Raw genomic sequence first — 24,421 nt, forward strand, 5'->3', positions numbered from 1 at the left:
GAGAGAGAGATGTACAGTAACAGCCAGGTAGAGGCAGTTACACAGCATGAGTATCATAAATAGCGCGTTTAAATAAGGCGATATATTTCCAGTGGAAATGTCCGCTGCAGCTGGCACACGCATATGCCCTCCAACGTTCCTCTCCCTCTCTGTGCCCACCTCTCAGCCCCGCTGTGATCCCTCACAGACCTCCAACCTGCCCCGGGAGTCTCTAGACCAACATGCCCACCACTGCCTTCCTTCCCTCCCACCTCGCTGCGACAGACACTGCTGTTGGCCTATCGCACCGTGGCCGACCCCCCTGTGCCCTGCCCACCCCAGCGGTCCCTCTCCAGCCCCGCCAGAGCCAATCCGCAGCGGGGTGTAAGTAGGGCAAGCCGCTTCCTTGTTCAAGGAGGAGCTGCCTGGAGTAGGAATGGGCCAGTGGAGTCAGAGAGGGGGGAGAGCAGCCCAGCAAGCCGGCGGTCTGCGAAGAGAGAGCCGAGGCAGGGGGATATAAACGCCGGCAGAGAGACAAGAAGAGACGGATATTACAGTGAACTCCCGGGTGATACGTGGTTCGTCAGAGGGACTAGTTTGAGATTTTGGACAGTGCGGAGAGAGCGGTGACCCCCGGGGAGCGACGGGGGGGGGGGGGAGCCAGGCGGGTGGGAGCGAATCCAGGAAGTACAGAAGCCGGTCAGGTGGGAGGCGACGAGACAACACAGGTGACACCGGCGCACAGGTAAACCCACTCGCTCTCTGTTTCTTGGGGAAATTATGGAATTCTTAAAGTTAGGATTTTACGCTAGTCTTTCCCATTTTCTATAACAACCGCCCCTGAACTCCCCCTTCCTCCCTCCCTATCGGTCCTAACCGGGGTCACGGGAGGACTACGTCATGGGTATTCGGTAACTCCCGTGTGACGTGTCGACAATTTCTCCCTATAATTTTCGCGCTCTCTTTTCCTAGAGGCTTATTTTGACACATAAGCACGCATACTATTTAAATTACATTAGCAGCGAATATGTATTTGATCTCAGGTTAGTTGCTTTGTGTTGCTACCTGTGTGGATGTGGCCAGGTGAACAAGCAGGGTCGACGGGTACACTTCTGGAGGCTTGGCTTCTAATTATAGCAGCGAACACCGGCTGACATCCAAAACCTAACCTGTTCTCACGCACATCACCGGCCTCTGTAGGCAACAAGCCATGTGTTCCACCACAGGGCAACTTTGGCCTCGAATTATATTATTCCAAGACCCTTTCAGTAGGCAATGCTGTTGTCACCACACTTTGATATATCTTTCGTCTTAAATTATATAGCTCTGTTGCTGATGTAAAGTTATTGAAATGTGTATTAATGTTGGATGGATGAGGGCTTTTAAATGTATAACTATGGATGGTGGGGGGCTGTGACTTTGCATTAGTTGTGGGTGGGCGTGTGTGCGTTGCTGACTCGCCCCTCTTGTGGTACAGACAGACCGGCTGAACCAGCCAAACTGGCTTGGGTTTGGTCGTCTCTCTGAGTTTGTTGTTTCATTTACAACTTTATGGACACCATGTTATTAGTCCAATACACTGAAGGGTTTCTGGTCTACAATATTCATTTGGTGGTTTAAACATTTATTTTTCACACAATAATTCTCCAAACAGTGTTGGTTCTAGACCTAAACTTCAGTGCACTTGGAAGGAATAAGGAATATATTTGGCCTGTAAGAGTATGTAGGCTAATATTTGTACAGTGGGTTTCTGTGTGTATGCTTGACAAATAGGTATTGTTGACGTCTGCGATGCAGATTAGATTTGTCACCAACCACAACTCAGTGAATAATGACACTATTATGTGTGAGAGTGATGGAAGAGAAAGCCCAGCGAGAAGCAGAAACGTTGTTCTGCACTGTCACCCCTAACTGCACCTTGTCTGAACTGAAGCAGTCTTATCACCAACAAACTGACAGTTGGGAGGCCTGGAAAGTCTGTGTAAACTGTCTTTGGCTTTAGTGGTAACTGATCTACCCCTCCCTCTCTTCTCATCTCTCCTTCCATCTCTCCTTCTGGTGTCATGGTAACTTAATTACTCCTTTCATTTACTAGATTGGACTATTCTCATGCCCTCACACTCTCTCTCTCTCTCTCTCTCTCTCTCTCTCTCTCTCTCTCTCTCTTTCACTCTCCCTACCACACACACACATGTTCACATGTACACACTCACAAACACCAAATTACATTTACATGTGCCTTTTCAATTATGACAGGTAATGGGTATAGTCTCTGCTCTTTCCACTGAGTATGGGATAGTGGAGTGTGTGTTTGTGTGTGTCTGAGTATGTATGTGGTCCTACACAGGTGTGTGCTGTGCCTGTTTCCCAGCCCTGTTCATTGTTAGTGTAGGCCACTTCTGCTCTGGGGCATGGTGAAGTGGGAAGTGGTCTGTCTCCGCCCCCTCCCCCGTCTGTGTGTGTGTTTAGGTCGTTCATCTTCTTTATTTTTATTCACGCTTTTTATTTACCGTTTCTCATTTACCTTTTGATTTCCTGTTTCTGTCTCTCCTTTCCCTCCTTCACTCTTCCTTCACCTTATCCCCTCAATATTTGTCCCTTTCCCTTCCCTGTGTCTCTCTGTCTCTCACGTAGCAGATATCAAATGCTGTATACTGTGCCTAGAGAAAGTATTCAACCACCTTTTTCAAAATGTTGTTGCGTTAAAAAGTGAGATTAAAATTGATTTGTCATTTTTTGTCAGTGATCTAAACAAAATACTCTAATGTCAAAGTGGAAGAAAAATTCTAAAATGTTTCAAAAATTAATGAAAAGTGAAACATTAGAAAGAATCCCCACCCCTTGACTTTTTCCACATTTTGTTGTGTTACAGCCTGAATTTAAAATGGATTAAATTGAGATGTTTTGTCACTGATCTACACACAATACCCTATAATGTCAAAGTGGAAGTATGTTTTTCAAAATGTTTACAAATTAATTAAAAATGAAACGCTGAAATGTCTTCAGTCAATAAGTATTCAACCCCTTTGTTATTGCAAGCCAAAATAAGTCCAAATTTGCTCAACAAGTCACATAAGTTGCATGGACTCACTCTGTGTGCAATAATAGTGTTTAACATGATTTTTGAATGACTACCTCATCTCTATACCCCACACATAACATGGAGGTTTTCCAATGCCTCGCAAAGAAGGGAACCTATTGGTAAATGGGTAAAATAACCCCCTGAGTCAATACATGTTAGAAACACCTTTGGTAGCAACTACAGCTGTAAGTCTTTTTGGCTAAGTCTCTAAGAGCTTTGCACACCTGGATTGTACAATATTTGCCCATCATTCTTTTTAAAATGTTCAAGTCTTGCCATAGATTCCCAACTCAATTTAAGTCAAAACTGTAACTAGACCACTCAGGAACATTCAATGTGGTCTTGGTAAGCAACTCCAGTGTAGATTTGGCCTTGTGTTTTAGGTTATTGTCCTGCTGAAAGGTGAATTCGTCTTCCAGTGTCTGTTGGAAAGCAGACTGAACCAGGTTATCCCTGTAGGATTTTGCCTGTGCTTAGCTCTATTCTGTTTCTTTTTATCCTAAAAAACTCCCTAGTCCTTGCCGATTACAAGCATACACATAACATGATGTCGCCTCCACTATGCTTGAAAATATGGAGAGTGGTACTCAGTAATGTGTTTTGTTGGATTTGCCCCAAACATAACACTTTTTATTCAGGACAACAAGTTAATTGCTTTGTCACATTTTTTTTGCAGTATTACTTTAGTGCCTTGTTGCAAACAGGATGCATGTTTTGGAATATTTTTATTCTGTACAGGCTTCCTACTTTTCACTTTGTCAATTAGGTTAGTATTGTGGAGTAACTACAATGTTGTTGATCGATCCTCAGCTTTCTCCTATCACAGCCATTAAACTCTGTAACTATTTTAAAATTACTATTGGCCTCATGGTGAAATCCTGGGCAGTTTCCTTCCTCTCCGGCAACTGAGTTAGGAAGGACGCCTGTATCTTTGTAGTGACTGGGTGTGTTGATACACCATCCAAAGCCTGGTCTTTGTGGTTGAATACAGTGCATTCGGAAAGTATTAAGACCCCTTCACTTTTTCCACATTTTGTTACTTTACAGCCTTATTCTAAAATTGATTAAATTGTTTTTTTTCCCTCATCAATCTACACACAATACCCCATAATGTCAAAGCAAAAACAGTTTTTTTGAAATGGAAATATCACATTTACACAAGTATTCAGACCCTTTACTCAGTACTTTGTTGAAGCACCTTTGGCAGCAATTACAGCCTCGAGTCTTCTTGGGTATCACGCTACAAGCTTGGCACACCTGTATTTGGGGAGTTTCTCCCATTCTTCTCTGCAGATCCTCTCAAGCTCTGTCAGGTTGGATGGGGAGCGTCGCTGCACAGCTTTTTCAGGTCTCTCCAGAGATGTTCGATCGGGTTCAAGTCCAGGCTCTGGCTGGGCCACTCAAGGACATTCAGGGACTTGTCCCAAAGCCACTTCTGTGTTGTCTTGGCTGTGTGCTTAGGATTGTTGTCCTGTTGGAAGGTGAACCTTCGCCCCAGTCTGAGGTCCTGAGCGCTCTGGACCAGGTTTTCATTAAGGATCTCTCTGTACTTTGCTCCTTTCATCTTTCCCTCGATCCTGACTAGTCTCCTAGTCCCTGCCACTGAAAAACATCCCCACAGCATGATGCTGCCACCACCATGCTTCACCGTAGGGATGGTGCCAGGTTTTTCCTCCAGATGTGATGCTTGGCATTCAGGCCAAAGACTTCAATCTTGGTTTCATCAGACCAGAGAATCTTGTTTCTCATGGTCTGAGAGTCCTTTACATGCCTTTTGGCAAACTTCAGGCGTGCTGTCATGTGCCTTTTACTGAGGAGTGGCTTCCGTCTGGCCACTCTACCACAAAGGCCTGATTGGTGGAGTGCTACAGAGATGGTTGTCCTTCTGGAAGGTTCTCCCATCTCCACAGAGGAACTCTGGAGCTCTGTCAGAGTGACCATCTGGTTCTTGGAGCAATGTCAGAGTGACTATCTGGTTCTTGGTCACCTCCCTGACCAAGGCCCTTCTCCCGATTGCTCAGTTTGGCTGGGCGGCCAGCTCCAGGAAGAGTCTTGGTGGTTCCAAAGTTCTTCCATTTAAGAATGATGGAGGCCACTGTGTTCTTGGGGACCTTCAATGCTGCGGACATTTTTTGGTACCCTTCCCCAGATCTGTGCCTCGACAGAATCCTGTCTCTGAGCTCTACGGACAATTCCTTCGACTTCATGGCTTGGTTTTTTCTCTGACATGCACTGTCAACTGTGGGACCTTATATAGACAGGTGTGTGCCTTTCCAAATCATGTCCAATTAATTGAATTTACCACAGGTGGACTCCAATCCAGTTGTAGAAACATCTCAAGGATGGACAATGGAAACAGTTTCGAGTCTCATAGCAAAGGGTCTGAATACTTATATAAATAAGGTTCACATTTACATTTACATTTACATTTTAGTCATTTAGCAGACGCTCTTAACCAGAGCGACTTACAGGAGCAATTAGGGTTAAGTGCCTTGCTCAAGGGCACATTAACGTCATTTAGCAGACGCTCTTAGCCAGAGCGACTCACAAATTGGTGCGTTCACCCTATAGCCAGTGGGATAACCACTTTACAATTTGGGGGGGGTTAGAAGGAATACTTTAGCCTATCCCAGGTATTCCTTAAAGAGGTGGGGTTTCAAATGTCTCCGGAAGGTGGTGAGTGACTCCGCTGTCCTGGCGTCGTGAGGGAGCTTGTTCCACCATTGGGGTGCCAGAGCAGCGAACAGTTTTGACTGGGCTGAGGGGGAGCTGTGCTTCCGCAGAGGAAGGGGAGCCAGCAGGCCAGAGGTGGATGAACGCAATGTCCTCGTTTGGGTGTAGGGACTGATCAGAGCCTGAAGGTACAGGGGTGCCGTTCCCCTCACTGCTCCAAAGGCAAGCACCATGGTCTTGTAGCGGATGCGAGCTTCAATTGGAAGCCAGTGGAGTGTGCGGAGGAGGGGGGTGACGTGAGAGAACTTGGGAAGGTTGAACACCAGACGGGCTGCGGCATTCTGGATGAGTTGTAGGGGTTTAATGGCACAGGCAGGGAGCCCAGCCAACAGCGAGTTGCAGTAGTCCAGACGGGAGATGACAAGTGCCTGGACCAGGACCTGCGCCGCTTCCTGTGTAAGGCAGGGTCGCACTCTCCGAATGTTGTAGAGCATGAACCTGCAGGAGCGGGTCACCGCCTTGATGTTGGCGGAGAACGACAGGGTGTTGTCCAGGGTCACGCCTAGGCTCTTCGCACTCTGGGAGGAGGACACAGCGGAGTTGTCTACCGTGATGGCGAGATCATGGAACGGGCAGTCCTTCCCGGGGAGGAAGAGCAGCTCCGTCTTGCCAGGGTTCAGCTTGAGGTGGTGATCCGTCATCCATACTGATATGTCTGCCAGACATGCAGAGATGCGATTCGCCACCTGGTGATCAGAAGGGGGAAAGGAGAAGATTAGTTGTGTATCGTCAGCGTAGCAATGATAGGAAAGGCCATGTGAGGATATGACAGAGCCAAGTGACTTGGTGTATAGGGAGAAAAGGAGAGGGCCCAAAACCGATCCCTGGGGGACACCAGTGGTGAGAGCACGTGGTGCGGAGACAGCTTCCCGCCACGCCACTTGGTAGGAGCGACCGGTCAGGTAGGACGCAATCCAGGAGTGAGCCGCGCCGGAGATGCCCATTTCGGAGAGGGTGGAGAGGAGGATCTGATGGTTCACAGTATCAAAGGCAGCAGACAGATCTAGAAGGACAAGAGCAGAGGAGAGAGAGTTAGCTTTAGCAGTGCGGAGAGTCTCTGTGACACAGAGAAGAGCAGTCTCAGTTGAATGACCAGTCCTGAAACCTGATTGGTTTGGATCAAGAAGGTCATTCTGAGAGAGATAGCAAGAGAGTTGGCTAAAGACGGCACGCTCAATAGTTTTGGAAAGAAAAGAAAGAAGGGATACTGGTCTGTAGTTGTTGACATCAGTGGGGTCGAGTGTTGGTTTTTTGAGAAGGGGAGTAACTCTCGCTCTCTTGAAGACGGAAGGGACATGGCCAGCGGTCAAGGATGAGTTGATCAGCGAGGTGAGGTAGGGGAGAAGGTCACCGGAGATGGTCTGGAGAAGGGAGGAGGGGATGGGGTCAAGCGGGCAGGTTGTTGGGCGGCGTGCAGTCACAAGTCGCAGGATCTTATCTGGAGAGAGAGGGGAGAAAGAAGTCAAAGCATAGGGTAGGGCAGTGTGAGCAGGACCAGCAGTGTCATTAGGCTTAACAAACAAGGATCGGATGTCGTCAACCTTCTTTTCAAAGTGGTTGACGAAGTCATCCACAGAGAGAGAGGAGGGGGGGAGGGGGGGGGGAGGATTCAGGAGGGAGGAAAAATGTGGCAAAGAGCTTCCTAGGGTTAGAGGCAGATGCTTGGAATTTAGAGTGGTAGAAGGTGGCCTTAGCAGCAGAAACAGATGAAGAAAATGTAGAGAGGAGGGAGTGAAAAGATGCCAGGTCGGCAGGGAATTTAGTTTTCTTCCATTTCCGCTCCGCTGCCCGGAGCTCTGTTCTGTGAGCTCGCAATGAGTCATCAAGCCACGGAGCTGGAGGGGAGGACCGAGCCGGCCGTGAGGATAGGGGACACAGAGAGTCAAAGGATGCAGAAAGGGAGGAGAGGAGGGTTGAGGAGGCAGAATCAGGAGATTGGAGGGAGAAGGATTGAGCAGAGGGAAGAGATGATAGGATGGAAGAGGAGAGAGTAGTGGGAGAGAGAGAGCGAAGGTTGCGGCGGCGCATTACCATCTGTGTAGGGGCAGAGTGAGTAGTGTGGGAGGAGAGTGAGAGAGAAAAGGAAACAAAGTAGTGGTCGGAGACATGGAGGGGAGTTGCAGTGAGATTAGTAGAGGAGCAGCATCTAGTGAAGATGAGGTCAAGCGTATTGCCTGCCTTGTGAGTAGGGGGGGACGGTGAGAGGGTGAGGTCAAAAGAGGAGAGGAGTGGAAAGAAGGAGGCAGAGAGAAATGAGTCAAATGTGGACATAGGGAGGTTGAAATCCCCCAAAACTGTGAGGGGTGAGCCATCCTCAGGGAAGGAACTTATCAAGGCGTCAAGCTCATTGATGAACTCTCCAAGGGAACCTGGAGGGCGATAGATGACAAGGATATTAAGCTTAAATGGGCTAGTGACTGTGACAGCATGGAATTCAAATGAGGAGATAGACAGATGGGTTAGGGGAAAAATTGAGAATGTCCACTTGGGAGAGATGAGGATTCCTGTACCACCACCCCTCTGACCAGATGCTCTCGGGGTATGCGAGAACACATGGTCAGACGAGGAGAGAGCAGTAGGAGTAGCGGTGTTTTCAGTGGTGATCCATGTTTCCGTCAGCGCCAGGAAGTCGAGGGACTGGAGGTTGGCATAGGCTGGGATGAAGTCAGCTTTGTTGGCAGCAGAACGGCAGTTCCAGAGGCTGCCTGCGACCTGGAACTCCACGTGGGTGGTGCGTGCAGGGACCACCAAATTGGAGAGGCAGCAGCCACGCGGTGTGGTGCGTTTGTGTAGCCTGTGCAGAGAGGAGAGAACAGGGATAGGCAGAGGCATAGTTGACAGGCTGTAGCAAATGGCTACAAAAATGCAGAGGAGATCGGAATGAAATGGGCTAAGCATCTGGGAGTGGAGAGAGCAGGGCCTCCCTCACCAAATCTTCTAGCTCGGAAACTAAAATTGTTTCACTGAACCACCCGAACAAAAACTCTCCCAACTTCCGCCTTTGGAAATCAGAATTGTTGTGAACCACAGCGGTTCAATGTTTAAAGGAGTAGACTCAACCCACTTTGTTCAGCTAGCCAACTATGACTCCATAGCCAACTAGCAGACTAGCATCCAATAACAATAACACACCGTTTAGCGCCAACACTTGGTCACAACAAACCACCAATATTGTGATATCACACTAAACAGATCATTCGTGTCTGTGTCAAGTTCCTTATATGACGCAGCAATGATTAGACGTTGGCTAGCTAGGACAAGTAAATTGTGGTTAGCTACTACAGTACAGCCAAATGGTCATGTTGGGTAGCTAGCAATGGCCACTGTGTCGACTCTGTTTGAAGAACGGCTAGCTAGCTAGCTTCGTGCTACAGCTGGCACGGCCGAGGACACTGCCAAGACACAGTAACTACCCACAACAACCCACGAAGCCTAGCTATGACGCCGTAGCCAACCTGCAAGCTAGCATCCATTAACACACAACTTAGCATCAACACCTGGCCACAACAAACTGCCAAGAGTGTGTCAGCACACCAAACAGACAATTCAAGTCCGTGTCGAGTTCCCTTCACAACGCAGCAAAAAAAAAAATAATAATAATAATAATAATAATAATTAAACGTTGGAACCAGCTCTCCAGCGTTGCTAATCGTTACCAATAGCTACCCGCTAGCTAGCTAGCCTCGTGCCTCGATACTAGTCCACAATTACCTATGGAAAGCTACTACAACCACAATACTAACCTACAATAAATTCAATACCTAACTACAGCTAGCTACCTACCTACGATCTAATACATGGTTAAGCAAAAGTTAAACGTTGGGTAGGAGTACATTACCGTTGGAACCAGCTCTCCAGCGTTGCTAATCGTTACCAATAGCTACCCGCTAGCTAGCTAGCCTCATGCCTCGAAACTAACCCACAAATTACCCACGGAAAGCTACAATAACAACAATACTAACCTACAATAAATACAATACCTAACTACAGCTAACTACCTACCTACGATCTAATACATGGTTAAGCTTTACTCAACACTACATGTAGCTTACCCCTACTTACCTACTCACAACTTGACTGAGGGACTTGACTGAGACTTGACTGAGGGACCTTACAATTATCTGTATGTGTAGGGTACAGATATGGGGTGGTCATTCATAAATCATGTTAACCACTATTATTGCACACGCAGTGAGTCCATGCAATTTATTATGTGATTTGTTAAGCAAATTTGTACTCCTGAACCTATTTCGCCATAACAAAGGAGTTGAATACTTATTGACTCAAGACATTGCAGCTTTTCATTTTTTATTAATTTGTGAAAATGTCTCAAATCTAAATTTCACTTTGACATTCTAGGATATTGTGTGTAGATCAGTGACAAAACATCTCAATTGAATCCATTTTAAATTCAGGCTGTAACACAACAAAATGTGGAAAAAGTCAAGGGGGTTGAATACTTTCTGAAGGCACTGTATGTGTATCTTGGTGTCTATCTGTCAGTCCTCAGGGATCAATAAAGTTTGTTCAAATCCAAATCATCTAACTATCCACACATCTCATCCCCTCAGCTTTGTATCCCTGGAAACCGGTTGGCTCTGCTGGAGAAGAACAGAAACAGAGGAAGAAGAGGAATATACAGAGGGAAGAAGAGAGCAGGGACCTGTCCTCCTCTGAGTTTATGGACTGGAGGTAAGAGGTGTGGAATGTTGAGTCCTTTTCAGATGAACTCCGCCCCCACTCTGATCCAGAGTGTTGCACAATAAGTGCATTGAACTAAGGAAAGTGTTAGTGTGCCAGTCGTTGACAGCTCCTGTCCTGTCCTACTGTAGGTATAGAAACTACAGATTATATCACATGGCTGTCCTGGGGTGCTGCAGGCCACTCCCATAAAATAAATCAGTGGACCTCCATACGTGTTAAAGTGTGTTGAATGAGGGCACCCCCATAAGATACTGATTTTGGTACAGTCCAGTATGTGTCAGGAAGGAACCCCCCAGAGTTGATGTGTACTGTACAGTATATTGTGTATGCTGGTAACTGACTGAGTCTCACTCTGTCTTCTTTCACTGATACTCAGCCAGGGTTTTGGACTCAGTGTTTGGAATACGGTTCATTTGAACACGCAAATCCAAGGGTCAGCAATGGCATACATTTACATAAAGTCATTTAGCAGACGCTGTACTTAGAGTTAGTGTGTGTGTTTTCGAGCGACAGATCATGTGGTTGGGGCCGTGCAGAAGTGTGACCAGTGGGGTGGGGGGGGTGTAACAACAGTGAGTGGTCTTTCAAGGAAAGATGAACTTTTAAGATAAGACACACACACACACACACACACACACACACACACACACACACACACACACACAGGCAGTCACCCAATTCCAGTAAGTATATGAATTAGGGCATGTGGCCCGTATAAAAAATTCCCCCTGTTCACAATGGGGGTTTCAGTTTCAGATACATACAGTAGGCTGAGTGGGAGGACGAGGCGGGGGAGAGAGGGGGAGAGAGGGGGAGGACAAAGTGGCATCAGCAGATTTTAAGAGCTTCCTCCCTCCCTTCCTTCTATACCTTTACTCCTTCATATCAAATGTATCTTCCTCTCATCCCCCCCATCATCCCTTCATACCTCTCCCTGTTACCCTACACCACCCATTCATTCCTCCTTTATCTCCTCAGCTCATTCATCCATCCATCCATACTCCCTTTCCATATTCCCTCATTTTCCCACTCTTAGAACGGTTCAACTTTTCGACTACTCTCTTAGCGTCATCTTAGAGTTTTTTGCATATTATCCATAATTCCATTCACACAATGGTCAGAATCAGGGACACGTTCCGTTTGGTTATTACCATATATGGGCACTAAAAACATTTGAACCAATACCCTTCATGTAGGCCTTAACCATAATGTCTAGGTGCTGTGCCACTGACTAAGGTGCTCTACTGTATGTTGATGTACATCACAGCCTAGTTTGCCTCCAGTCGATCTGTGTCACTAGAGGAAGTAGTACAAATGGCGTTTCCCCTTTTTCAGTCTCCAGTTTCTGTCGTGTTTCACAGCCCTCTCTCTCTCTCGACCACTGGCCTGTCAGCCTAGCAACTCACACCACCCGCCTACTACCGGGGGGGGATGGAAGAGCAGGAAGTGGCAATACTTTACTTCCTGTAAAGACAGACACCTCTTAAAGATGAAAAGAGTTTTAAAAAGGAGTGAGAGAGAACATGATTAGCTTTTCTTGTAATGGTGTAAATGTTGGTGTAGAGACTGAGGGGGTGGTGCTCATCAACAGGTACAGTGAGCCAGCGGTTCAGGGAAAGAGAGACAATGACACACACACCACAGAGAATCATCTCCTGTATCTTGTTGTGAAAATGACCCCTAACCTTTAGATCAATTTTGACGAGAAATGACAGCTTGATGTTGTAGCTGTTGTAAGTACAGTACCATGGGTAGTCAGTCATCGAGACATTGAGAGTGCGGTATTCGATGAGCTCTAACTCGCTACGCATCAGTAGAATTCCCCGCCGTCAACGTTTGAATCTTTTGTCAAAGCGCTGTACTGCTGTAATTGGGCGATAGATGGATGGGTGTGATCATTCTCAGTTCTGTAGCAGTCTCGCCACTCGGAAGCCAGACCAGTGACAGTCAGGCAGACATTTTAGTTACTAAGGGGGCAGAGAGGAACCTTTCTTTGTTGTGTTTCTCTGAGGACAGCTGAAGTAACCGCATATTCTGTGTCAACCCTTTCAGCCACGAATTACAGTAAAAGCAACCGCTCTCCCCCCTGTTGACAAACCCCAGAGAACACTACTACAGTATCGTCCTGATGATGTCAGTGAAGTGTCCAGCCTTTTGACCTTTTGACCTTAGACCACTGAGTGGCGCAGTGGTCTAAGGCACTGTATCGCAGTGCTAACTGTGCCACTAGAGATCCTGGTTCGAATCCAGGCTCTGTCGCAGCCGGCCGCGACCTGGAGACTCATGGGCGGCGCACAATTGGCCCAGCGTCGTCCAGGGTAGGGGAGGGAATGGCCGGCAGGGATGTAGCTCAGTTGATAGAGCATGGCGTTTGCAATGCCAGGGTTGTGGGTTCGATTCCCACGGGGGCCAGTATAAAAAATATATATATTTGTATTCACTAACTGTAAGTCGCTCTGGATAAGAGCGTCTGCTAAATGACTAAAATGTAAATGTAAATGTACCACCTTTGATTGTGACTTTTAAACTTAACACACACTGTTCGTCACATGTTGACATGGTCTGGAGAGGATATCAGACTAACTGTCATTCTTCTTTTATACTCTAGTTCCCAGCTCCTTGTCCCCTACCACTATCAATATCTCTCTTTCTCCTTGTCCCCTACCACTATCAATATCTCTCTTTCTCCTTGTCCCCTACCACTATCAATATCTCTCTTTCTCCTTGTCCCCTACCACTATCAATATCTCTCTTTCTCTTTGTCCCCTACCACGATCAATATCTCTCTTTCTCCTTGTCCCCTACCACGATCAATATCTCACTTTCTCCTTGTCCCCTACCACGATCAATATCTCACTTTCTCCTTGTCCCCTACCACGATCAATATCTCACTTTCTCCTTGTCCCCTACCACGATCAATATCTCTCTTTCTCCTTGTCCCCTACCACGATCAATATCTCTCTTTCTCCTTGTCCCCAACCACGATCAATATCTCTCTTTCTCCTTGTCCCCTACCACTATCAATATCTCTCTTTCTCCTTGTCCCCTACCACTATCAATATCTCTCTTTCTCCTTGTCCCCTACCACTATCAATATCTCTCTTTCTCCTTGTCCCCTACCACTATCAATATCTCTCTTTCTCCTTGTCCCCTACCACTATCAATATCTCTCTTTCTCCTTGTCCCCTACCACTATCAATATCTCTCTTTCTCCTTGTCCCCTACCACTATCAATATCTCTCTTTTTCCTTGTCCCCTACCACTATCAATATATCTATTTTTCCTTGTCCCCTACCACTATCAATATCTCTCTTTCTCCTTGTCCCCTACCACTATCAATATCTCTCTTTCTCCTTGTCCCCTACCACTATCAATATCTCTCTTTCTCCATGTAGCCATATACGGTATCAGTTGTATTCTGTCTCTTTCTCAGAGCTGACATGGTCGTTCCTCCTTTACTTGTCTGTCTGTTTTGTCATCCATTTATCTCTCCATCTCACCTCGTGGTCGTCAGTCCTCACAGCAGAGGAAGAGGAAGCCGATCAGGATCAGTTAGTTTTGCGACATCGGTGTGTGTGTGTGTTTGTAGGGGTATGTGTCTACGTGCGTGTGTCTGTCTCTGTGTGTGTCCGTCCTAGTGTGTGTTTTGCGACATCATTCTCTGAAAAGGGAGGTAGTGTGTAAGACCTAGGAGCAGCTGTCGAGATCCTCCCTAATGATGTGGCAACTTCACCCAGAAAGCAGACACACATACACACACAGTGCATCAAATACACAAGTCACAGACACACACTATCACATTGAAAGACACACAAGCTTTTTTCATCCGTTCATGAAAACACACAAACTCACACAAGTTCTGCACATAAATGGACCACTCATTCACACACTCCGTGTTCACACATGTAGTCTTGGGGGTTGGTTGAAACTGCTGACCAGATACAGATAGAAGGTGTGAAACCACTTTGTCAGCATGTGCTAGAACTAGTAAAGCCCTCCCATACACGCACATATGCACTGTGTGTGTGTTCCCCATCTTTCTGAAACTCCCTTTCACTGATTGCTAATGATAGCGATTGCTACCACATCTCCCCTCAGACATCTGCAGACACACACCTGCAAGGACTCACTGCAGCTACTTCCTGTCACACTCTCGTTCCCTCACTCTTTCTTTCTCTTTTCTAACGTTCTCTCTCTTTCTCTAACCTCTGTTCACGTCACTGTTCCTCTCCCTCTCATCTCTGCCTTTCTGTCCCCCCTCCTCCCCCCCTCCTCTCCCCTTCTCTCCCCCTCCTCTCCCCTTCTATCTGAACATAACTCTTCTCTTATTTCTTCTCTTTGACACAGATTGTTGGTAAATACTTTCCTGTTAGATTTACTCCACCCTACCTCATTCTATACCTATCTCTCCATCTTTCTTTACACCCACCCCTCACTCACTCGTTCGCTGACAGTCTTTTACCACCTCTTCTCTCCCACTCTCTGCTTTCCTTGTATGTTCTCTAGGAACACGTCTGTCTTAAGTCAAACAAACCTCCCCCGTCTTCTTCTCTTCTCCTTGATCTCCCCTCAAATCTCAGACCCCCTTTCCTCTTTCCAACCTCAGATTTCTCTCTTTTTTTCTCCCTCTCCTCTTCTCGCTCCTGTTTTTGACAGAGAGACGTGTCTGCTCTATACAATACGTTTATATGTGAAGGTTCTGTACCGTTCGTCCCTCCTGAATACAACCCTTGATTCCCATCAGTAAAGAAGGATAACATGCAAAATGTCCTCGGTGTGGTGTGGCATGGGAAGGCTGGGTTAAGGACCTCCGTTCTGTACCACTCTGCCAGCCAAATGAATAATGTAATGTGTTCTTGGAACCAAGACCTCAACACACACATTGCCCCAGTATAGCTAGGCAGAGGGGCTGGATGCAGGGACAAAAGGAACCTTTTTTGAGGATATGATTTGTGTGTTTTTCTTACTCAAATGCACTTTGCCACTATTAAGAATTTCCTCCATCCTCGCTAGTGTTTATTGCGTGGTTGAGGTTGAGTGCAATTATTATTCCCTATATAATCAGATATTTTTAATCTTTATAGAATTGCTTTAGCCACGTCTTGGAGGAAATGGATGTACCGGTAATTACCATAATATTGTATTTATTCTCGTTATCCAGCATTTAACGAATTCAAATGACGATTCAAATTCTCTCTGGCTGTGTCTGTTTTCATATCTCTTTGAAAGATGCAAATAGCCGGTTCAGGGAGAACTATCAGTGGAGAGGGTCTGGGTTTTATTGTACTTCAGAAACGGTGCATGGTAAAGATATACTGTAAATGATGAAGATGATGATGGAGGAAGAGGTGGAGAACGGGGAAGTGTCTCACATTTAATAACAATTCATACTTGCAATAAGCCTTCATGACGTCTTGTGAATGCTTTATAACTGCTTTATGAATGCCTGTAAATGTATTCATAATTCATTACATACAGGTGGTTCATAGAGTGTTGCCAACTCCTTGTGTTGGGCTGAATAAGGTTCTATGTGGGCAGGAACTCATCATCCCCTTTTACCTCTCTTTCACCCCTCCTCTGAGAAGATGCACCTAAACCAACAACTCTCTCCCAGCCCCCTATGTTTAAGAGGGGGAGAGAGGCTAAAACGAGTGTGTGAGAGAGGGAGAAGGAGAAGGAGATCGAGAAAGCACTGAGAGCCAGAGGAGCACGTGGAGGAGGAGAAACGGTATGAACAGAGATTCATGACTCCTATTTTCATCCACTCAGGCCTTGCTGTGTTGTGTTTTATTTGGGAACAGCAGTTGTTTGGTTCCTACTGTGCTGTTCTGGTTGTCTCATGTAAATGATACATATTTGGACTTTAATTGAGTTCTCGTTTAGTTTGGTTTGTGTGTAGTTCTGATGGACTGAAATGACCTAGTTTGTTATCCTCCCATGAATATGTGTCATGTTGTGTCTAATGACACATCTCCATAAGTCTGCATTGTGTGAAAGTGTCTGTGTGTGTTTATTTAGCCAAAATGGAATAATACGTTTTACTCCCACCCACCCCTCTTTAGCTTTGCATAATACTCTTTATAACATATTAATACATTCATACATAGTTTTATTGTATCAGAACAAAAAAAGTAATATTTTATCACACACAATTTTAAATACAATTTTCAGGTTTACAAATGTTGTTTTGTTGTTTACAAATATCCTAGTAAATTGAGTTTATATTCGTACATTGTGTTATTATTTCCAAAAACCTTGTTTCCTTGTTTTCTTTATAGTAATTTATTTAAGCCTTCACTGGAAAAAATATGTTATTTTCAAAATTCAACTAAATGAAGAATAGCTATATTTTGTAAACTTACATTGCATTTTATTTTTATATTTGTACAGTATTTCTGGTAAGCTGTGGATTGTTAGGGCCTGTGGCACGTGGATGTGAAACACATTAGAGCATTAGAAGTTTGCTAAAAACACTGCGAGTGAAACGCATTTAAACATATTATGAATGAACACACACACACACACATTGGAAAGCGTCTGACATCAGAATTCATTTAAACACATTTCTGTGAATAGAGTAAAGTCATATTTTCACCCTGGGCCGTTCAGAGCCGAGCAGAGCTGATATAATTGATGTGGATTGGGAGAAGTTACAGGCTGTAAGGGAAAATAAGCACCAGTGTAATAACAGTCTAATGTCTTGTTTGTGGTAGAGCAGTGTCTACTACTATTGATCTCTCACTTGGCGAACTCAGTTGAAGTTGCAGTCAAAATGGCAATACGTTTAGCCATTATTTTGATGGTCCAACTGTTTTTTACTTATTCATTCTATCAGGACCCCATTTAAAGTGTTGTTTTTTCCTGTCCAGAAAGATCTAAATTAATCGAATACATTTTGAGTTAAAATGGGGTAATGAACCATTCTAAGCGTTTTTAGAGCGTGAGTGATGTACATAACGAAAGCGAGGGAAGAGGAAGCCGTATTGTCGGAGGGGAGGAAAAGTAGTCAACTGTCGACAGAGGAGTGGGAGTTGAGAATCAGATCTGAAACAGAGAGATAAGTTGGCCACCGATCATTAAAGAAAAAGGGATGACAAAGTGTTTTATTTTTGGAAAATAAAAATAACTTCTTTACTGCATAAACAGTTTTCAACCGGTTTTAATAAACTTGAAGTATGATGAGTTAGTCATTCAGTGTAATGTAGTCTACAGTTTATACCAGTTGTCCAGCATATTTCAACAATAATTCTTAATATGGGGTTTTAGTTACTATTTTATTCATTTGTCACATTCATTTGTCTTCACTGCTTCGTAATGTGTTTTTCACATTTCCAGTAAGCTGTGTTTTGTAAAGTGGTGTGCCGTTATCTGTTTTCGTGAACATAACCGTCTGACATGTTTTTCCACATATAGTTTCCACTTGTTTTCTTCTTCATTTTACCTTCCATTCTTGTGGGAAAAGGAGCTGTGTTTCAAATAATTTGTACTAATTTGTATGTGTTTTATTAAACATGTGTCAGTGTATGTTTGGGTGGCTGTGTAATCTATAGTGCTATAGTGTTAGTTAAGGAGTGATCAGCAGCTTCAGCACGAAGATGTCTGTCCCTGACTGTTAGCATAGGGGCTGCTGAAGAACTAGAAACTAGAAACAGGGTGACTAAGAGAGAGAGAGAAAAGACAGGGGACGAGGGGAGAAAGTGAAGACAGACAGAGAGAGAGAAAAGACGGGGCGGCGGGGGTGGGGGTGGGATGGGGGGGGTTGTCGTGTCTTACCGTCAAACAAAGATCATTGCTACTTTTTAACTGTGTGCAATAGTGTGTGTGTATGTGTATTTCAGGGTGTGCCGTTATTAAGTGACTCACGGTTGTTCCATTAACAGGAATCTCTTACATCCCCCTTCTGAGGAATCGTAAACCACCCCTAACAGCTTTTTTTATTTTACGCCGGAAACTAAACACTAGTATGCTCCTCATATTTGTATTTTTCTCTCACCCCCTCTTTTGCTCTTTTCACCAACTTAATCTCTCTTTTTATCTCCTCTGAGATTTCTGAGGTGGATTCTGTTAACGTTGAGTTTTCTCTTAAACAAAACCTAATCTCAGCTGGGACAGTTGTCTTTTCTATTGGCTTTTTGTTTTGTGCCTCATGACAGGTTCACACACACACACACACACACACACACACACACACACACACACACACAGTGTTTTCGGTGGGGATTTTGAGCTTTCTGGCAGCATCGTCTCCGTCCTCGTCTACTGCTTTTTCCAATGCGTTGTTTTAGATGTGCTTACGAGCGTAGGAGACACCTCAAACAAATCTCCCTGAAATCACTTCCTACCCGCTCTGAGAGCGGCGGTGGTACAAACCCATGCCAGTGTCGATAGCTTAATGCATCAAACCGAGAATGTTACATGTCAAGAGTTGTTTTAGTGAACAAGCTTTCATTTGGAGAAGACTTCACAGAGTCAGTCAGAGTTGCCCTATGGGTTGTTGTAATGTGACTTCATCATATCATCATCATCACTTGTCCTATAGTAAGACCGTCTGTAATATGGCTGGTTGGTTTGTTTGAACGTTTCATCTAATACCTACCTGGATGTCTGTGGCGGGTTCTATTATGACTCACAGCACCAATATGATTTTGGTTCTTACAATTTTGATGTTGGTTGAGTAGGTTAAATTTGCACATATTTTACAATGTTGTAGGGTATTTTTGTGCTTCGTTCAAGGTCCCTCATCAGTAATGTAGGTGCATAGAGATCCTTAATTCTGTGCGTAGGTGGCTGATGGCTGAAGGATGAAACCACGGGCTGCATCTCAATAGTCTAGCATGGCTTCCTTCGTCTTCTTCGAGGAGAAGAAGCTACTTTAGACTATTGTACCCAAGTTCCCACCACCTGTCTAGAGACGGATGGACAAACATCCTTCCTACCTGTCCATCAGCCGAGGTCAGAGGTCAGATCTGTGGTCGGGAAGGGGCAGGCCAGGAAGTTGTGTATTTCGGAAACTTACGATCGCTCGTTTCGGAAAATCGACCCGCTGTATTTTGGAGAGAGGGGCGTGTGGGCGAGAAGGGGGAGGGGGTATCTCTCAATCTCTCTCTCCGCCACCGAACACCTTCTTTTCATAAAACAGGAAGCGAGTGAGCGAGCGAGAAAGAGGTAGACATCCCCAAGGATGAACGCGTAACCCCAACTTCTCTGAACTTCGAGAGTTAAAGGTTTAAGGAGAGAGAGGGAGAATAGAAGGCTATAATAAAGGAAGGAAGAAAGAAAGAAAGAAAGAAAGAAAGAAAGAAAGAAAGAAAGAAAGAAAGAAAGAAAGAAAGAAAGAAAGAAAGAAAGAAAGAAAGAAAGAAAGAAAGAAAGAAAGAAAGAAAGAAAGGAAGAAAGGAAGGAAGGAGCAAGTAAGAGCGAGGAAGACTGAAGTACAAAAATACTTATGCCATGACACAGACACAGCATCGCCTCCAGTCGACGGTCCCACTATCAGTCATGAAGGCAGGAAAGGTAGGGGTCCCGTTTGGATTTTGGGTTTAGACTCAGCTGGATGGGTTGAGGTTGGGAGGTAAGGTTCTATTGGGACTGGTGGGATTGGGGTTTCTGTTGAAGAGCAACGATGTGAACGTTAGTGTGTGTGGACTGTATGGGTGGGGTGTGTGTGTTTTTGACATTGCATGAAGATCAACAAACCACAAACTGAACTGAACAATGGGGACTCGGGGAGCCAAGAGAGTGACACGCAACGTGTGTATTTAATGGGGTGTGTCTTGGAGCAGGTTAGTCAGGTGAAACAGAATGTACCGTCGTCGAGGAGAGCCCCTCGGGGTGCTATGTGGACAGTATTATAGGATGGTTAGGGGGCTGTTGGTGGATGCTATGGGAGCGAGACAAAGGTGGGGGAGGAGGGGGGAGTCAGTCTGTTGTTTGTGGAAAATGTGGTCTGCTCAGGTGTGAGTGGTACTGTGGAAAAGGAGAGGGGGTTAGGTGAGAGCCAGGGGAACAGGAGAGGAGAGCCCTTGGTGTTATAAATAAACCTCATCATATGGATACATAGACAGTATAGACTTCTATAGACCTGGTAACCTACCTAGAAAGTAGTCTATGGACCTTGGGAGTCAGTGGCCTGAGATTAGTCAAATGGAGTAAGACACAACCTTCTGTTGTAGGCCTAAATGCTCTCTCTGTCTCACTCTCTCTGTCTCACACTCTCTGTTGTAGGCCTAAATGCTCTCTCTGTCTCACTCTCTCTGTTGTAGGCCTAAATGCTCTCTCTGTCTCACTCTCTCTGTTGTAGGCCTAAATGCTCTCTCTGTTTCACTCTCTCTGTTGTAGGCCTAAATGCTCTCTCTGTCTCACTCTCTCTGTTGTAGGCCTAAATGCTCTCTCTGTTTCACTCTCTCTGTTGTAGGCCTAAATGCTCTCTCTGTCTCACTCTCTCTGTTGTAGGCCTAAATGCTCTCTCTGTTTCACTCTCTCTGTTGTAGGCCTAAATGCTCTCTCTGTTTCACTCTCTGTTGTAGGCCTAAATGCTCTCTCTGTTTCACTCTCTCTGTTGTAGGCCTAAATGCTCTCTCTGTCTCACTCTCTCTGTTGTAGGCCTAAATGCTCTCTCTGTTTCACTCTCTCTGTTGTAGGCCTAAATACTCTCTCTGTCTCACTCTCTCTGTTGTAGGCCTAAATGCTCTCTCTGTTTCACTCTCTCTGTTGTAGGCCTAAATGCTCTCGCTGTCTCACTCTCTCTGTTGTAGGCCTAAATGCTCTCTCTGTTTCACTCTCTCTGTTGTAGGCCTAAATGCTCTCTCTGTCTCACTCTCTCTGTTGTAGGCCTAAATGCTCTCTCTGTTTCACTCTCTCTGTTGTAGGCCTAAATGCTCTCGCTGTCTCACTCTCTCTGTTGTAGGCCTAAATGCTCTCGCTGTCTCACTCTCTCTGTTGTAGGCCTAAATGCTCTCTCTGTCTCACTCTCTCTGTTGTAGGCCTAAATGCTCTCTCTGTCTCACTCTCTCTGTTGTAGGCCTAAATGCTCTCTCTGTCTCACTCTCTCTGTTGTAGGCCTAAATGCTCTCTCTGTCTCACTCTCTCTGTTGTAGGCCTAAATGCTCTCTCTGTTTCACTCTCTCTGTTGTAGGCCTAAATGCTCTCTCTGTTTCACTCTCTCTGTTGTAGGCCTAAATGCTCTCTCTGTTTCACTCTCTGTTGTAGGCCTAAATGCTCTCTCTGTCTCACTCTCTCTGTCTCACACTCTCTGTCTCACACTCTCTGTCTCACACTCTCTGTCTCACACTCTCTGTTTCACACTCTCTGTCTCACACTCTCTGTCTCACACTCTCTGTCTCACACTCTCTGTCTCACTCTCTCTGTTTCACTCTCTCTGTTTCACACTCTCTGTCTCACTCTCTCTTCCTCCATTATACACCTCCCCTGGAGGGCATGTGTGAAAGGAAGGACAGGAGAGTGGGTGATGAGGTGGTGAAAAGAAGGGAGGAGAAGAACAAGCTTCTGTTATCCTCACACAAACACTTCTAGACACGTCTTGTTTTACCCAACATTAACCCTTCTCTATGTAAAAGTTTGTTTCAGGAAATACCACACACACACTGTTAAGGTTAGATTCAGTGGGCAGAATCCTGACTTGAACTATACCCATATAACTTGAATCTTCCTTTGACGATGTGACATACGTAAAAGCTCTAACACCTTGTGTATGTCGATGTCGTCCTAAGTCTGGATTTGGCCCAGTACAGTCTGACTCCTCTCTTTCACCTTCCTCATTCTATCTCTTCCTCTCCTTCGTCTCTCTCTCTATTTTTAATCAAGGAGCTAATACTATCAAACTCTCTGTCACACACACACACACTCTCTCTCTCTGGCACCCCCTTCTCCTCTACCCCTTCTGATCCTCCAAGTTGTCCCCCCTTTCCACCCCCTCTGCCAAAATCACTTTTTCCTGATGTCATAATCTGGGGTTGAGGGGGTGGATGTTCGAGGAAGAGGGGAGGAGTGATAGGGAGAGGGGAGCAGTGATTGAGTGGCGCAGTGGTCTAAGGCACTGCATCGCAGTGCTAACTGTGCCACTAGAGATCCTGGTTCGAATCCAGGCTCTGTCGCAGCCGGCCGCGACCGGGAGACTCATGGGCGGCGCACAATTGGCCCAGCGTCGTCCAGGGTAGGGGATGGAATGGCCGGCAGGGATGTAGCTCAGTTAATAGAGCATGGCGTTTGCAACGCCAGGGTTGTGGGTTCGATTCCCACGGGGGGCCAGTATAAAAAAATATGTATTCACTAAACTGTAAGTTGCTCTGGATAAGAGCGTCTGCTAAATGACAAAAAATGTAAAAAAAAAAGTAAAACAAATTGAAGGAAGGATAGCGCTAAGCTCTTGTTTAATATGGTCCCTCACGTGAAGGAGGGCTCCTTGTGTAAGTCACGCTAGTAATGAAAGGCTACAGTACCAACCAAAATATCTCTGCACCGTGACTGCATTAACTAACACAGTTTTACTTGTCAAAGGGCGCGTGCATGCACTGAGGTATTCTAGGTATTTGTGCATTTGTTTCCTGGTATCAAAAGCAATGAAATGTGATCTATATCAAAAGCATACACAATATTGTGATGATGTCACCACACCAGAAGAAATGTTAAACATTTTTCTCTGATTCTTATTTTTTTCCATGTTAAAAAATACATCCGTGGCCACCGAATGAGTTTGACTCAGCCTGAACTTCAATATCTGTGTTATTCTAACCAACTGTTCCCTCCTGCAGGTGGCGATGTCTCCAGGAGAGGACGGTCTGATCGGGATCCCCTTCCCAGAGCACAGCAGCGAGCTCCTGTTTCGCCTCAACGCCCAGCGCAGGGCGGGGCAACTCTGTGACCTCACCCTGACCTCGCGGGGCGCCCGCTACCCCACCCACCGCTCCGTCATGGCTGCCGTCAGCCTCTACTTCCGCGGGCTGTTTGGGGCGGAGGAGGGGGCAGAGGCGGGGGGAGGAGGAGGGTTCAGTGTATGCCAGCTGGACTGTGTAACGCCCGATGCCCTGGATGCCCTGCTGGAGTTCGCCTACACGGCCACCCTGACCATCCGCAGCTCTGGCATGAGAGATGTGTTGAGAGGGGCTCAGTTACTGGGGATCCAGTGTGTGGTTGACGCCTGTAGAGACATACTGGGGGAGACGGCGGGGGAGGTAGAGTGGGAGACGGGGGAGCAGAGGGTACAGGCGGAGAGGGAGAGCGAGGTGGCGAGGGGGATGAAGAAAGGCTCCCGGAGGAAGATAGACAGACGGAGAGTCACCAAGGTGGAGTCGTCACACCACCAGCCACTGCCTCATCGCCCGAATGTCAACACACACCAGCACCCCTCCACTCCTCCTCCACACCCCTCACCTGTTCAAGATGGGGCCCGCTCTCAACCCTCCACCCGACCCCCCAGCCCTGAGCAGGAAGAGCACCCCTCCACCACGGGACAGAACGGGGATCGGAAGCAGGGCAGGGGTGCAGGTAGAGGGAGTACAGCAGTCAACGGAGAGGTGCACTGGCCTCAGGAGCGCCTCCTCGCCCCCCACCCCCCTCTCCCTCTCTCAGACGACAGACTGTCAGAAGACGAGGAGGAGATGGAGGGAGTAGGGAACGGAGGGGTGCCCAGCTTTACTTCCGCCCCCCTGGCAGAGCAAGGGGGGGCCACGGGGCCAGGAGGAGGGGGTAGGAAGAGGAAGTCTCAGACCCCCCAGCAGTGTCCTGTCTGTCAGAAGATCATCCACGGAGCGGGGAAGCTGCCCAGACACATGAGAACACACACCGGGGAGAAACCATTCGAGTGCTCTACCTGCGGGGTCCGCTTCACCAGGTACGTACGTTTGTATTTTAATACTATTAACTATAACAGATTACAGGGCTAGCAATGTCCTACATGTGATGCTA

At 46.2% G+C, this 24,421-nt stretch overlaps 1 protein-coding gene across 2 annotated transcripts in view; it reads left to right on the forward strand.

Moving 5' to 3' along the window:
* Positions 1-387: 387 nt before the first annotated feature.
* Positions 388-24,421, forward strand: part of LOC311120146 (zinc finger and BTB domain-containing protein 7B-like) — a 28,233-nt gene continuing 4,199 nt past the window's right edge. The window contains exons 1-4 of one of the 2 annotated variants that reach the window (XM_084194763.1): positions 418-724; positions 10,366-10,486; positions 16,084-16,226; positions 23,269-24,347. In XM_084194763.1, coding sequence (XP_084050889.1) covers positions 23,275-24,347 — 1,073 coding nt within the window. In that variant the 5' untranslated portion in view covers positions 418-724; positions 10,366-10,486; positions 16,084-16,226; positions 23,269-23,274. Of the gene's footprint in view, positions 725-10,365; positions 10,487-16,083; positions 16,227-23,268; positions 24,348-24,421 lie in introns of both variants that reach the window. The other variant, XM_084194762.1, reaches the window with a different exon arrangement.

The sequence above is a fragment of the Coregonus lavaretus genome (assembly GCF_964263955.1).
Source record: "Coregonus lavaretus genome assembly, contig: HAP1_SCAFFOLD_716, whole genome shotgun sequence".
In the NCBI taxonomy this organism is placed as follows: Eukaryota; Metazoa; Chordata; class Actinopteri; order Salmoniformes; family Salmonidae; genus Coregonus; species Coregonus lavaretus.